Below are 15,021 nucleotides of genomic sequence, written 5' to 3'. Positions count from 1 at the left end.
GTCATTATCAGTCAGCAAGTTTCCTTGTAGGCTTTGTGGCAGACATTTATCTTCACAAAGAGTTTGGAAGAGAAGGGAAAAGAACCTTTGAGGACAAGGTCAAGAATGGTTTCCCACAACTGGAAGCATAAAAGAAAACACAGAAACAGTTACAAGAAACTCAGTCAAATGATGTAATGAGGCAAGCCTGAATGGTCAAGCAGATGATAGAAGTGGGTATAACATAGTACAGAAGACAGATAGCAGGAAGGTGAAGTAACACGGGACTTTAAAGAGGATTTGAATTTGGTTCAGTAGAGGTATCCAAAGAGGAGGTGATAAATTTGTGTCAAGGAGTGATGTACCATCAGGAAGAACAAGGTAAGAGCAATTGGAAGTGAAGTGCCTGCTGAAGCATAGGGTGAGAGAGAAAATGGACAGACACAGAGATCATGGAAGAAGAATTAACAGCACTGTGCTTGGTATGCAGGATGAGCAAGCAAGTGATTATAGGTCTTGGTTAGGGGTCTGACGATCTAGACTGAAAATGAGGAGAAGGAAAGGCAACAGCCCAGTTCATATAGGAGGGAAAAGAAGGGCTGTCTAATGTTTTATGCTCAAGTTCATAAAAAGACCCTCATCCAGAAAGCCTCAGAGACATGGGCTAATGAAGATGATTGGATAGAAGGCTAAACACTAAGGAGATGGAGAGAGAGGTTTAACTGTTATTCATTAGTGAAGACAGTAGGGATCATTCTAAATAACCCTGTGGAGGGAAAAGGACAGGGCCATAAAGGACTCAAAATAGACTGTGTCTGCAGAACAGGGCAGAAGTGCTCTGCCCTGTAGTCCTAGGCTCTTTGTGCATGCCCCGACATAGCCTGATGGCCAAACAAGGACTCCCTGTAGTCCTGTCACACTGGCCCTCACCCCCTGCCTGTAGCCAAAGTTTCCATCCAAAGGGAACCAGGACTGTCCTTCAGTGCAGACAAATACACAGAGCCAAGGGAAAAAGAAAGACAGCCTGTTAGAAGAGAAGACAATGGGATTGTCCAGAGAAGTCCCAGGAGATTTATATCAATGTGCTGTCAAAGAGGAAGATGGAATCAATATCATCAAGAGAAGCTGAGAGGACAGGAGGGTAGGAGTTGCCTACAAGATACATCTGAGAGCTTGGTTGAAAATGGAGCAATTACCATTAGGCTTTGGTGACACCAATGTCAGAAAGACAAGTTTGGGGACTCCTTCCAAGTAGTTAACCAATTTGATATCTCTTGTTTTAGTACATTCATAAAGGAATAAATTGCACAAGGTTTCAGATTTCTAAGCCTTTCCTTCCCGGAGGGAGCAAGGCCTATTCAGTCATTTTTAACTGATTTTCCTACTTTGTCACCTTTATCTATTGTGGCACTATTTCTGATTTTAGACCTGGGGACAATGTCAAAAGCTTTAGGAGGTCAAAACAACCAAACTAGCTAAGGAGAAATTTCCCAGTGAAAAAGTAGGGAAAATGAAGGCACTGCTGTAGCTTAAAGAGATCATTAGCACAGCAAAAGCCATAGATCAAATTAATCACTCATTTACAGCAACTGCATATTAGGTACATGTATTAAGGCTCTGTTCTTTGTCTTCTGTGCAAATTCATAATAAGGAAACCAAAAAATGAGTTGATTAAATAGGCACAGTTACTCCAAAATGCTGTATCATTTGTAAATAGTAAGTGTGATTGCGATATACACCAAAGGGAGAATTTAGTAATTCCTCATTAGCAAATGCATATTTACACTATGTAGGACAGCATTCAAATTAACTAATCTATTTAACTACTTGTCATCCATTTACTTCACTTCCACAAAACAGAACAGAAACAGGTTTTAGTTTGTGTTTATCTGCAATACTTAGAGCAAAGAAAACCCAGGTTTTGTTTCACCTCCACGTTCCTGGGGTGACTCCCAGATGCTGCCAAGGCTGGCAGGATCTTAGGCTGCACTAGATCCCAGGACAGGGCTTGAATGCAGATGTGCGTCATGTCACCCAGTTAATGACTATAACGTCTAGACTAGAGAAATCCTGTGCCTTCTATCTTACCCAGATTAAACCATTATCCACACCACTTTCTGTTCCATTAGGAAAGAATATCACCCGACAGAAATACTGGCATCTTCCCAGGAGATCAATCTCGTTACCTCCACAATGGGCTTGTTCTCCAATTGCTTCATGCAACACAAAAAATAACGTGACAAAGTAGTCGAGTGGCCAGCCACAGACTTGGAGTAGCCCCATCCCAATTAGGATCATTTTGTGCAGAGAGCATTTTTATGTCACATACTATAGCCCCAAATCACACAGGGCGAGGTGCAATGTCATGACAGGCTATAAAAGGAGTTTCACGGGCACAGCACTACCAACCTGTCTCCTATTTTCTCTGAAAAAAGCCCGATTAAGACAAGCAGTAAAATCCCACTGTTGCTCAATGACCCGTACCAGCATGTCGCACAAGGCTGGTTTCTGCGAGACCTCCATACCCTCTATCAGTCCTAAAAAGAAGCTGTTGCTGAGGGAGGGAATTCTAGGTCATGCATATAGTCTTGACAAAGATTTTGGATCTGAAATTTAACTGAAGGGTCGCATGCCCCTTGAAGCTTCCCTACATGTAAAATGTCCTCTAAAAGATTCTTTAAACAGGCTGTCAGAGAGTGATCTGAATCCTGTTGGCTAAAGGTAAAGATTTAATTCATAGAACTGCCCCGAAAATGTGAGCCTAGAGGTTTCTGTAAATTACTGCAGCAGCCATCTGTGCTATGTACCCTATACTTATAAGCTTAGGTTATTTCTGTTCAGGACTTTTAGGGAGTGAATGAATACTTGCTCTCATAACAGATTCAAATTCAATCATCGCTGCACGCCTCTATCTACTCATCCACATAACCCCAGGCTTTTCGGGCATGTGTTCAACTGCTTAATCTAGCATGAGGGGATGGCTTCTATCAGTGCCCAAGGTTAAGTCTCAGTCCAGCACCATCAAGTTTAGTGTTATAAGCAGATCAGATGCAGAAAAGCTTTGTTCTGCTCCAAAATTTAGCTTAAATAAACATATATATAAGAATTACGATTTTCAAAGATAAACTCTTTGGTATTTTTTTGTCTTCCTATAAAACCTTGAAGATTCACACAAATTTGTGAAAGTATGTGCCTTTTGCCTGTTCCTTTTCTGTGACTCACAGTTCAGTTTGTAATCCATTACAGAAATCATATATAAAAAGAAGTTTTTAGCAAGTATTTTTTTTTTATTTGGGATTCATACATCTTCAAGAAAAAAGCAGCTGAATAGTCATGGGATTCTCTGATTAAACAGTGAACAAACAAAACACTGACAAATTATTTATAGTCAACATGTTGGAATTAAACACAATTACATACGAGCCAAATATTTGGGGTGGGCAATAGAAGACTAACAGCAGATCATTTAAGTAAAACAGTATGCTGAGCAATCTGGGAATTTACATAAAAGTAGCTAGCTAGTAGGTAAGTAGTTTTTCCCTTGATAGAATATTCCATTCTTTTCATAGTCAATAGATTAAAAACTATTCTTTACAAGGGCATAGAATTATTTCAGATAATAATGCTGCGCATTTCAATAGTGTCTTGACTTGCATGCATTAAGTAATCCTTCCTAAATGTATTTTCAGGTAGGAATAACAAGGCTCAGCTATTTCACAGGTAAACAGAGGCAGAGATGAGGAGACTTGCACAAAACCTCAGCAGAGACTTGAATTTTGAGTTAAGTCCTCCGCTTTGTCTGAGGATTGCCCTTCCTTCATTCATAGAATATTTTTCAGTAGTGTGTGTGCATGTGTGTGTGTGTGTGTGTGTGTGTACACACGCACACACTGACAGTTTTTGTTTTCATATCAAGGCTTAATACATTTACTCAATGAAGATACTGCTGTAGAGAGTTTGTCAGCAGTGGACAAGCCTAGACCACTCTTACCTTTTCTCACTGAGGAACTGAGTTGTCTGGAGACAACTGGGAATGGCAAACAGAAGTTTTTCCTAAAGCTGTTAAACTGAGAAATTCAGCCCATGCAGTCTTTCAGATATGCACAATGGACAATAGCATAGAGTGGCAAGATACATCGGTTTGGCTTCTAAGCTTAACTGAGACATTTCCTGTATCATGTTACACCACTGAGTAACCTCCTTGTTCAATTTAATATGGGATTTTCAAAGCTTAAAGCTCAGATCTGAAATTTGAAAACTGCATTTTACATCTGTTTACTTCTTGGCCAGAAACCCACTATGACAATGTCAGCAAAATCTTCAGCTAAGACACCTGAAGCGCTCTTGTACTTTGCTTTTGTATTACTGAAACTCTGAAGATACAAATGACTCTCAATAACTGCATCACTTCTTCTTCCCATTGTTTTTCAGAGTTTTTTTTTCTAAATGCATACCGCATGATCTTTCCCCTCATGAAAAGTCCTACAGAATGTAAGAAAAAGCTCTTCTGTGACAAAGTTTTTAAACAGCAGGAGAAAAAAATCACAGAAAAGATGATTTCCTCAACTTGTTATTCAGATTTTTACAGCAATTTATATAGAAACCAATTAGTTTTCATCTCTATTTGGTTTTACAGGATACTTCCATAAGAGCTCTTAACACAAAGCTAAAACCCAAGTAAGCACAGTGTAAAGAGGATGAGAACTCTGCTAGTATCATCCTTATGGAGATAGCAGAATTTAAATTTTCATGTGTTTTAGATAAAAAGTATTATGGGCACAATGTTCAAAACTGTCCTAAAATTGTCACGTGGGTTTACATTAGCCATGGCTGCACAAAAGCAAACCGTCTCATACAGCCACTGGAAGTACAGACAGCATAAATGTAATCCAAAGGGACAGAAGTATTAAAGAAAAGGAATTGTTACAATCTTGGAAAACAAAATGAAGGGATTAAAAACTAATTTTAATTAATCACTGAAATTAAAAGACTGCATTAAGTGCTAATAACTTTTATCAGAAATATCTGAAAAACTAGTTTAGAACTCTCCCTCTCTGTTTTTTAAATACCCAGTTAATTGTAAATTACCTTTCTGAACACTTTGCAGAAATTAGATTGATTACTTATCTAGCAAAGCCCACTCAAAATTTGATTTTCTTTTCTGGCTGTGCTCTGCAGACCTTAAGTGAGTTGAGAAAGGACTACTTCACTCTGAACGACTAACGGCGCTGTACTTCCCTTGTCATCGCTACCACTGAACAAATGCATTCCCAAAACTCAGCTCTCTCAAATCTTCAAAACAGATGGGAGCAGCTTGCAATATACCTATTTAAATGTATTTCAAAAACTCTATGGCCACTTCAGCTCTAAAGCAGCTGCTTTTGTGAATCATAAAAGAGCTTTCAAAGCACAGTATTCACACATGGCATTCACACATGCCCAGCTCTGGAGAAGACTCACTCATATTACTTCAGAAGTATTTCAGCTATGTGTGTGTAACCATTATGGTTTCTTTCTAATTGCAACTGCTTCTGCTATACATTTTCTATAAGCTCATGCTGTTTCCCACCCACACTGCCTGTGGAGTAAAAATGCTTTCCTGTCAGACTTTACAGGGCTATCTCACCAGACGTGAACACGCAGGCATGCATATAGAGGCTGAAGTCATCTTTAGCAAAAACATTTTGTTATTACTGGTGCTCTAGTATCTGCCTTTTCTAATGACATTCAGTAAGAAACCACATTTTAAAATTGTTTACATAATATGTTTAATGGTGGTAAATTCTCACCAGGAAACCTACAGAAATTAAACCATGTTCTGACAGCCTTTGGTTAAATTGCCCCAGTGTGATATTTGGCAATAAAATAAATCATGATAAGCATGAAATTTTCTCATACATAACACAAAATACATGTGTTGAGACAACCGGCTTTAACTCTTCCTCTCTTGTTTAGGACTCGGTTCTACTTTCCCAGAATTGTGACTTTAATGAAGAAGAGGATGTTCCTTAAACTGCTCTGACAGACATGGTAAGAGACATATATAATCATTTTTGGCAACACACTCAGGAATCTGGAGAGAAGTGAAAATACTCCACTTGTCAAAGTCTAGAAAAATGCATTTGCTATTCTCAGTCAGAAAAAATGGTTTCAGTCTGCTAGATATTGTGAAATAAAAGGGTAAAAATCTAATTCATGCTTCTAGAACAGTGTTTCCAGAAGAATAATTTGCATTCTCAGAAAATGATTTTAGTTTGTTAAAATGAATGGAGATATTTTTAAAATTGATACAGTTCTCTTATGCTGACAATACTTTCAATGTTCAGGCCTAATTAGGATTTTACTAAAAAATGGAAGAACATTACAAACGAGCCGAAAGATGTACAGGTATTCATGCATACTACCACATGGCAGTTATCAAGAACGGATTTGTTCATAACCTCTATTAATGAAAATAATGAATTCAAGGACTGATATACTGTAGACGCTTTTGCCACCACTTCTTTCAAGTATGCCTTGTTTTCTTTGTCAGTCCATACTGATTACAAAACTTTGGCCGTGATGTATTTTTTAAATTGCCCCCTGCTTATTTGTCTGTCAGACGTCCTGCCTGTGTACTCTGAGATGTCACGACGCAGTGTCAAGCACTGTATTTCACCAGCAGGAATGAGTCTGATATTGTTAATGCTGATTTGCAGTATAAGGAAATCAGACTGAGTGACAACTAGAAAAGAAAGCTGATTGTTTGGGAAAGAAGCATGTTAGTAATCAGCACTTATCAGGAATGAAATATAACAAATGCATTGTTGTTAGATGAGAATTTGTTACAACACACATATCAACAGTTACATAGTTGTGGCCTGTTTTTAAAATTCAGCTTGCAAGAATCTGTCTGGCAGCAGCAAACCAACAATACCACAGTGAAACAACCAGAGGAAAATACAGCAGCAACAAAAAACCTTATTTGCATTGGGGCAGGGCCCAGGAAAATGCTTGAGTCCAGGTTATGGTTTTGTCCAGTCTTGCTACCACAGGTGCTGAGACGTACTGACAGTGACTTCTGTGTCCATGCAGGGGATCCCTCTCCAAATAATTTGATGGCTGCCATGACAACTGTAGAGCGCTCTCTACATATTTCAGTGTTGTGTCCCTACACATGCACCGCATGGCATGCCATGAGTCTTGTTTCATGGATTTGGGATATGAAGAGTACATCTTGGTTACAGGTAAAATGGTCACTTCTCCTGTGTGTGATCGGGGCTGCCTTTTGCCCTCTCCCTTTACCTTATGTTTCATTAGTCCAGCCAAAGATGACAAGAGATTAGCAGGGTTTCACGCTCCCCAAAGGGTGAATGCATTACAGCTTGCAGCGGCAGGCTAGTTTCACAGGCAGACGCAGACTTGCTGGTGGTGCTTCAAGCTGCAGGAGCCTGGAAAAGCTCCAGTGCAGGGTCAGCATGGGACGCCGCCAGCAGTGATGGCTCCAAAGGAGGGTATGTTTACACAAGCTTTTGCAGGCAAAGAGGAACCTTGCTCCTCCTATGCTCCCAGCCAAGCAACTCTATGACTGGCTTTTGGCACGTGGGAGAATATGAGCTAATAGCTCTAATTCAGCCTGGAGTAAAGGCAGAGCAATTTTGCCCCTACCTGCAAAAAACTCCTTAAGCATACCCTAAGGGACAGGACTCATTAGTCTAGGCAGGGTTGCAAGCTAATATGGCTGTACAGCTTCTGAAGTAGTGCCGGCTCCAAGCACCAGGAGAGTGAGCAGACGCCTGTCCGTACCCAGGACGTACCCATGCCCACAGGTCCTACACACCAGCTGTACTGGCAACACTCCTTAAGCAAGCTGTGGTTTTCACCAGCAAATAAAGGCTTTTTCCACTTCTGTTTGGCCAAAACCTAACTGGCTGGAAGAGTAATTCAGAAGCTCGAGCACGCCACAGTTGCTCCCAGCCTAACCCCCACCCAGGACCTGAGCTTGCTCAGCTCCGTTAAAGAGCCGCCATTCGCAGAGCTGAGTTACTTGTACATCTGAGCTACCAGGCTGTTGCCACAGTCTTTCTTTCTGTGGCTAAAAAAAATGGCAAGGTTCATTAAGTTCCACTAGCCAGTTTCTCATTGCCTTATCCATGACTACCTTATGGATGTCACTATTAGCCGCTACTTTGCACTGAGCAGTATAAATTTGAGAACTGCCTTTTCATTTGTCAGCATGCTCCAACTTAATTTTAAATAGCATCACTACTAAGAGGAAAAAGTAAGAATAGGACAGTGTAGCTAGCGATTAGAGCACTAAGCTCCCAGGAGATAGAGATTTCCTAAGTGAAACTCAGCAAATCATGCAGGCTGTAGTTTCACAATTTAAGCCACCTTAAGACAGTGTTACAACTACTTGCCCTCCCATTTCCCCTTTAATCCTGCTAGTGATTCTTGTTCTCCCCCTTTCATTGGCACTTACAATGACCCAATTCTGGTGCTAAACTACAGACTAATCCTGTTAGAAAATTAGAAAACTGGTGGTTTTCTGCTGGTGGGCTTCCCTGAGCCAGCTCACCACAGGGGCAGCTGAGCACCTGAGCTGGCCCAAAGGAAAAGGCAGGTGCACATGGCCAGAAGTGGCAGGACCATAGCATCACTGGTGAGGCTGATCTAAACCAACATGGAGCTGTATCCTAAGTTTCCTTCTGCCTTTGTCTGTCATGCATTACATGGGGACAAATGACATTTCTCTCCCTCGTGGTTTGAATCTCCAATATTGCTAGTTTTCTGAAGTTCTCAATTACTATGGGAGTAGGGTCGTTTATCAACTGCACATTTCTAGGGCTAGTCTACATAACATCCTCTCTCTTTAATGCTTACCACATGAATCAGAGTACATGGGATGTCAATCAATAATTATTTCTTGACTGCCCCAACTTACCTGAATTTCAAAGAAGCACTAATCAACCATTTGGTTGCTGGAGAGTGACTATGAAGAAGCATAAGCTTGAGGCAAAGATAAATGATTTTTGCTCTGGGAAATGTTTGTCTAGTATGCTAGAGCAAGAGGTTTCAGCATCAACTGTCCAACTACAAGTGGAAGATACTTGACCTCAGAGAGGACGGATGAACACCCTTGGCTTCATTTCTCCAGATTAGCTCCTTTGACAAACTTCCTTCCCACTTACAATGGGCCACCTTGCTTCCTGTAAGCAACCCTCTGAGTCCTCTAGGCACCGAATGCAAAGCTTGTCACCAGCCTCAGATAGAGCTAGTTTGCTTTAACTTCTCTGAGTACTTGGCCCAAAGGGAGAAGGGTTTCCTTCTAGAGATGGTGTGAAGGATTCCCAAGAGGGGGTGATGCTCGATGACTCCCTTGCCCCAAGGTGAGGGGAGACAAATGCAGAGCATGGTGCTGAGCTTGGCACACTCAGCATTCCACAAAGCTTCAAAACTGGCTCCATCCCAGCAAAACAAGGGTTTTGTAGGGAAGAGATTAAAGGACAGCCCTAGGTTGCTCTTGTGGTATAAGCATCTTCTACCAGTTTCTCCATCAGCTTATATTCCATGTACGCTCATTCCTTTCTCTGTATCATTGGAAGAAGACATTCCTCATGTAAACTGTTCTAAAAGTCCATTTCCCACCCTCAAAAGCCCTCTTTGCTGGGATGTAGAAAAAGACACCAGTCAGTTCATGGTGCCAAGCCTAATTGTCCCGTTCCTGTTTCATACCTTGCAAGTAGAAATTTCTTGGGCATTGAATAGCTGTTCATATCATTCAACAGTTCCAAACACAAGTTCTGTGCCATGATTCTGTTTGCAATTTTCCCTCCGTAATAAAGCTTTTTTTTTTTTTTTTTTTTTTAAAGAAAGCACACTGCTGAGAAGGGAAGACCACTGACAATCAATACCAAATGAGGGGAAACAGAAAATTTTCACATGGAAGTTTATCCACTTTATTAATCTCCTTGTCATAGTCTAAGATATATCACCATTAACCATGATTACTACAGCAGTGCACTCATGGGGCTCTACTGCATGAGGCATTGTACAAATATAGAACGATGATTTAAATCCTTGCCCTGAACTGTTTAGAGTGGTCAGACAGGCATTGAGCGGAGAAAAGGAAAACACAAAAGCAGAACAGTGATGGAGGCAAACAGACTGTCACTACCACCTACATGTTGGAGGGGGAGGCTGACAAGGGAAGAAAAAGTGTRAGGTAAAGCAGCTATATGGAGAAACAGGAAAGTGCAAGAGCTTAAGACAGAAAAGGCTAAGAAAGGGAAATGTGGAAAGATGCTAAGGCAGTAAGAGTGGGGATATAGACTTATTCCAGGCCAGAAACAGCCATACGTGAGACAAACTTAACATCTGGTTTTGTTATAATTAAGTGTTGTGCGGGTGCAACTACTATAGATTTCATCTTAAAATGATGTTCTTCAGATTTTTCAGTGAGAATGAATAAGGTCTGGTAAAACTATTTTGAATGAATGATATTCTTGTCAAAAATGGAGGTTTTCAGAATAAAGCTTTCCTACAGGACACCATGCATTTTGGCAGATCCTTGTATTGGGAAGATCTTCACAAAGCATTTTGTTTCCAGTCTTAGTCTGAATCTCAGCATTTAGTTTCTGGGCACCCTTAATCTGTGAGTACCCAAGTTTTGGGATGGCAGTGCCCCATGGGAGAGGCAGCCCTGCTCAGGAGCGCTGCTGCGAGGGGACACCCGAGAGGGCTGGCAGCACCATGTTGGGCCGAGATGGACGCAGGAGTTAGTGCTGACCTCAAATGCAAAGTTTGGAAACTACATATTTCACTTTAGAAACGTCAAAACAAAATGTTCTGAAATTTCTGAGGTGAAATTTTTAGAATTTCCTTTCCACTAAAGCCTTTGGTTTCAGAACAGAAAGAAGTATCAAGATATCAGAATTTTTAATATGACAAATGTCCCTGCTTGGAGAATTTACACAGAAGAGCTATGGCAGAGACATGCTAGTCTCCAGCAAGAAACAGAGTTAAACAACTCCTCCTTCTCTCCTTCCCTGCTCCCCCTGCAAAACGCCAACAAAACCACAACAACTTAGACTGCCATCAGGCCAGCCAGCGTTTTATACTAAATGACTGCCCTTAGCCACCCCAGGCCATTCAGCTGAATTAAGTCAAAGGGACTGCTGGCAGGCTTAAAAATAGGCTTGTGTTTAAGAGCTTTGCTGGCTTTGTTGCTGCAGTAAAAAAAAGGAAATTGGAAAGGCATCATTCTGGAATTGAAAATATCATCAATATCTTCAAGACACAAAATATAATTGGAATTAATAATTAACTGTGGTCTAGAGAGCTTTGCATGAAGCTTAAGAGAGAGCGAAGTGAGAGTTACTAACTCTTTTCCTTCCTCTTATTTTATATATATGTGAAAGTAGGTTCAGTAATCAAGAGGAAGAGAGATATGAGACACTGTACTGTGGGAGGGGGCATCATTATAAAGAAAACGAGGAATAACTACAGCACACGGTGGACTGCCATAGCAAGGATGACATATGGGTATAGCTAGAATTCCTTGATAAGTGTTCTACTTTGTATTATCACCTTGGTGATTTTCAGTACTTCGATTTTGTGACAAGCCTTCCTGCACAGTCTCATTAATATTTTTCCTCCCTCTAATACTGTGGCTCTAAGCAGCAGCAGTATTTCTTCCTGACAACTTTCAGCAGGAAAGGAAGACACCCCCTCAGCACTGGAAATCTGTTGTGTGTACTGCTGTAACACTCTCACTTTCTTTTCCTCACTCCATAATCTATGTTCTGTTTTAAATGAAGGATGCCCACAATGGCTCTTCTGGGCTTGTTCTGGTTAGCTGGAGTCATCTTCGGGGTAATACATCATTCGATCAATGCCAGTCTGAGGATGAATCCATTCAAAAGGTTGGCAAAAAAGCCTCTAAGGTTTGTATCAAGGGACCTAGGGAAAAACTAATTGCAAAGAACAGCTATACAACTGCCAGACGTGTTTTCAATTGTAGATGTAGTTTCTAATGCTATGCATATCTTTTGAAAGAGCTGGATTACTACATCTACTGCAGAGAAGGAAGAAATTCTGAAATGTGTTGGCAGAAAGGGAGCAGAGCATACACTGATTTTCCTTTTAGATAAGCCACGTTTCAGTAGCAACATGCCAGATTTCCTCTCTTCCCCACTGTCTTCACTGTTTTCTCTTTCCCTCCCATTTTTCCTTATAATGTTCTTCAATGCAGCTCCGCTTCGCAGCATAGTGTAACGTACACATTAGGACTGAGTTGAATGAGTCAGTTTGGGCACCAGAAGCAGTCTAGGCAGAGTAGTACAGAAGATAAATTAGTCAGTGTGAAAATCAGTATCACCATGGCAAAAGCACAGCCAGTACCTGAGGTTGCCTGTCTCTACCTAGCGCTGCAGCCAGCGGATCAGGCAAGCAGCACTGGCTTTTTCCTTTCCACTAGGTCCTAATTCCTTCACACACCACACCGGCCCTCAGCCACAGGGAAGAGTGGTTGAGCAAGCTTGAAAACTTTCTCCCAGACTCCCCCTTATTTTCCATGTTTACTCCTTTTGTCTCTTGTATAGGCAGTGTTACCCCCCTCCCAGCACTGTAACACTACTCTGTAATATTTGGCCCTCATGACTCTGCTAGAGGTCCTTGTTGTACAGTCACTGTTACCTCTTTAATATTGGTCTGCAGCTGCATATGAAACATTTAGAGCTAATCCAACTCTAGCAGTGTCAAAGAAGGATGCAAAATAAGTAACATCCCTCCCTACGCTCCAGCTGTCTCACTGCAGACAGACTGACTCATCCTGGACAGGGTCCTGAATGTTGGTATCTGCACCTAACTAGTGGTGGAGGGAGGAATTTTAGAAGGAAATCTGCAGCTAAAAAGCAGGATGTGCTATCATACCTGCTTTAGTTACCTGTGCTAACACCAAAGGAGCTCTCTTGGGCATCAGAGCACTCACTGCCCTATGCCATTTCGACATGCTCCCAGTCTTAATTAGCTGCTCAGAGACACTGTGTTACATCAGCCTGGTAACTTTGAAGCGTATTCTAAGGCAAGGTCCATCCAAGAGGGAAAAATAGTGGCAACCCTCTGAGAAGCTCCATCTCACAGGAAGCACAATGGCTGTCAAGCAGGGTATGCATCTGCACCACTGATCAGAGAGGAGAAAGACCCTTCTCCAAGCAAAGTCTTAAGTCACTTTGAGGAGCCATGTCTACCTCTTCATTCAATAGTGTTTCATCCTCATGCTGAGAGGAGAAGGAGGCTCTGCCAGTATGTAGGCCACAAGAAGTATAATTATGCTGATGCATTTTAATAAGCATTATGTACAAAATTATATTTTGATAGACCAAAATAACTCTCATCCTAATTACAGATATTTGAAGCAGTAGATATTACCCACTCATTTAGGGCTCAAACCTTTGAGCCGTGAGGCAGTTTTAGACACGCTTGAACTCCTGCTCTGGATGGAGCCTGCCTTTAACAACAAGTGAAGGCCACACAGAAGTTATGGGCTCAGTACAGAATTTACCTGTGAAATTCTACTGCCTATATTAAGCAAGAGATAAAACAGATGATAGAAAAACGCTCCTTCTAGGCTTAGAAATCTGGCAACCAACTAATCCCTATGTTCCAAAATGAGGTTATTACCCGAGTAAGCCTGTACCTACTGCATTCAACCAGTCCATCATCTGAAAGTTTCCAAACAGGCATTGTACACCCAGGGTACTCTCACAATAGCCATTAACCCAGAAAAACAAGTTGGTTGCTTCATCAACCTAATAGACAGCTACAGACTAAGTCATTACCAATTAATTAAAGGTCAACAACACTTAAAACCCTAAAAAAAAAAAGCCTATCTCAGACTATTTCTAATTGTCGAATATATTTAGAGAAATCGAGCCATAATCTCACTAGTTGTTGTCTGCTCCACACCTCATCCTTCCCTTTAAATCCGTAGGGATTGCACAAGGTTTGTCTATGGGAGTACTCTGTGCCGGATCAACATCGGACAGTTTCCAATACCAGGCACCAACAGCCTGATCTGAAGCCCACAGATGTGAGTCATGAGTGAGAGTTTTCTGGTTATTTCAGTGGGCATCAGATGGGCTGTACATATCCCTGTCAAAAAAGTCACTTCTGATAGATGAGTATCCCTTGTGTTCACTGGTTTCATAGCTTTGAAACAGCTAGAATGTGCAGCCAGAGTTTGCCAGATTACTCTGCATACCTCCTGCATACACAGTATTATCAGACCTATGTCTAAAGATGAGTGAGACACAGGGTTAAAATTAAGTTTAGAAACTTGTTGACATTGAAAGTTAAACTCTTCTGACATATGTGGACATTATTATTGAGCAGTTTCATAATTCCTTATATCTGCAAAGAGCCATGCAATCCCCAGCTATTAAAAAGAGAAAAAAATAGAAAAGAAAAAGGATATGAAGTGCCAAGGCTGAATCTCAGATGGTCAGGGTTTGCTATGACCTCTGAAGAATTGTGTTTTTTCCTTTTTTTAAACAAATCCTGAAGAAACCTTAATTCTAATAGCTAGAGAGTTTAATTCTACTGAAGAATCTTTAGCTAGAACAGTCACTTTAATTAATCCACACATTTTACTATTGCTACTGCAATTTTTTCTGATCATAGAGTTAAAATTACACTTCAGAAATATGAACAACCAAAAAAAAAGAAGTAATAATTCATCCCAGTATAGATAAAGTACTTCCCAGAGCTAGCCATTTTTGTCTGCGTCTAATTATACCTATTTCATTTATCCGGACTCTCAAGCGCCCTTCCAAAACACAAACCAAACAAAAATAAATAAGCAAAAAGCTACAACCAGAAGCCGCAACGAAGCGAACATACCACTTCATCACCTATTCCGGCTGGCTTGCTTACACTCAAAGAGCTCCGTTCCCGTGAAGCCGCGTGAAGACAGCGGCGAGTCCACCACCGCCCGCCTTGCATTAAGCCGGCCCGCGCTCACCGGGGCCGTGCGCGGCGGCCGGCGGGGCAGGCGCGCCGCGC

At 41.2% G+C, this 15,021-nt stretch overlaps 1 protein-coding gene across 2 annotated transcripts in view; it reads right to left on the bottom strand.

Moving 5' to 3' along the window:
* Positions 1 to 15,012, bottom strand: part of MARCH3 (membrane associated ring-CH-type finger 3) — a 75,964-nt gene extending 60,952 nt beyond the window's left edge. The window contains exon 1 of one of the 2 annotated variants that reach the window (XM_026056957.1): positions 14,860 to 15,012. In XM_026056957.1, coding sequence (XP_025912742.1) covers positions 14,860 to 14,961 — 102 coding nt within the window. In that variant the 5' untranslated portion in view covers positions 14,962 to 15,012. The remainder of the gene's footprint in view (positions 1 to 14,859) is intronic. The other variant, XM_026056958.1, reaches the window with a different exon arrangement.
* Between the last annotated feature and the right edge of the window lie 9 nt (positions 15,013 to 15,021).

Source organism: Apteryx rowi, unplaced genomic scaffold (genome assembly GCF_003343035.1).
Source record: "Apteryx rowi isolate R43461 unplaced genomic scaffold, aptRow1 scaffold_135, whole genome shotgun sequence".
NCBI lineage: Eukaryota > Metazoa > Chordata > Aves > Apterygiformes > Apterygidae > Apteryx > Apteryx rowi.
The sequence above is the reverse complement of the archived record's forward strand: the minus strand, read 5'-3'. Positions and strand labels throughout refer to the sequence as shown.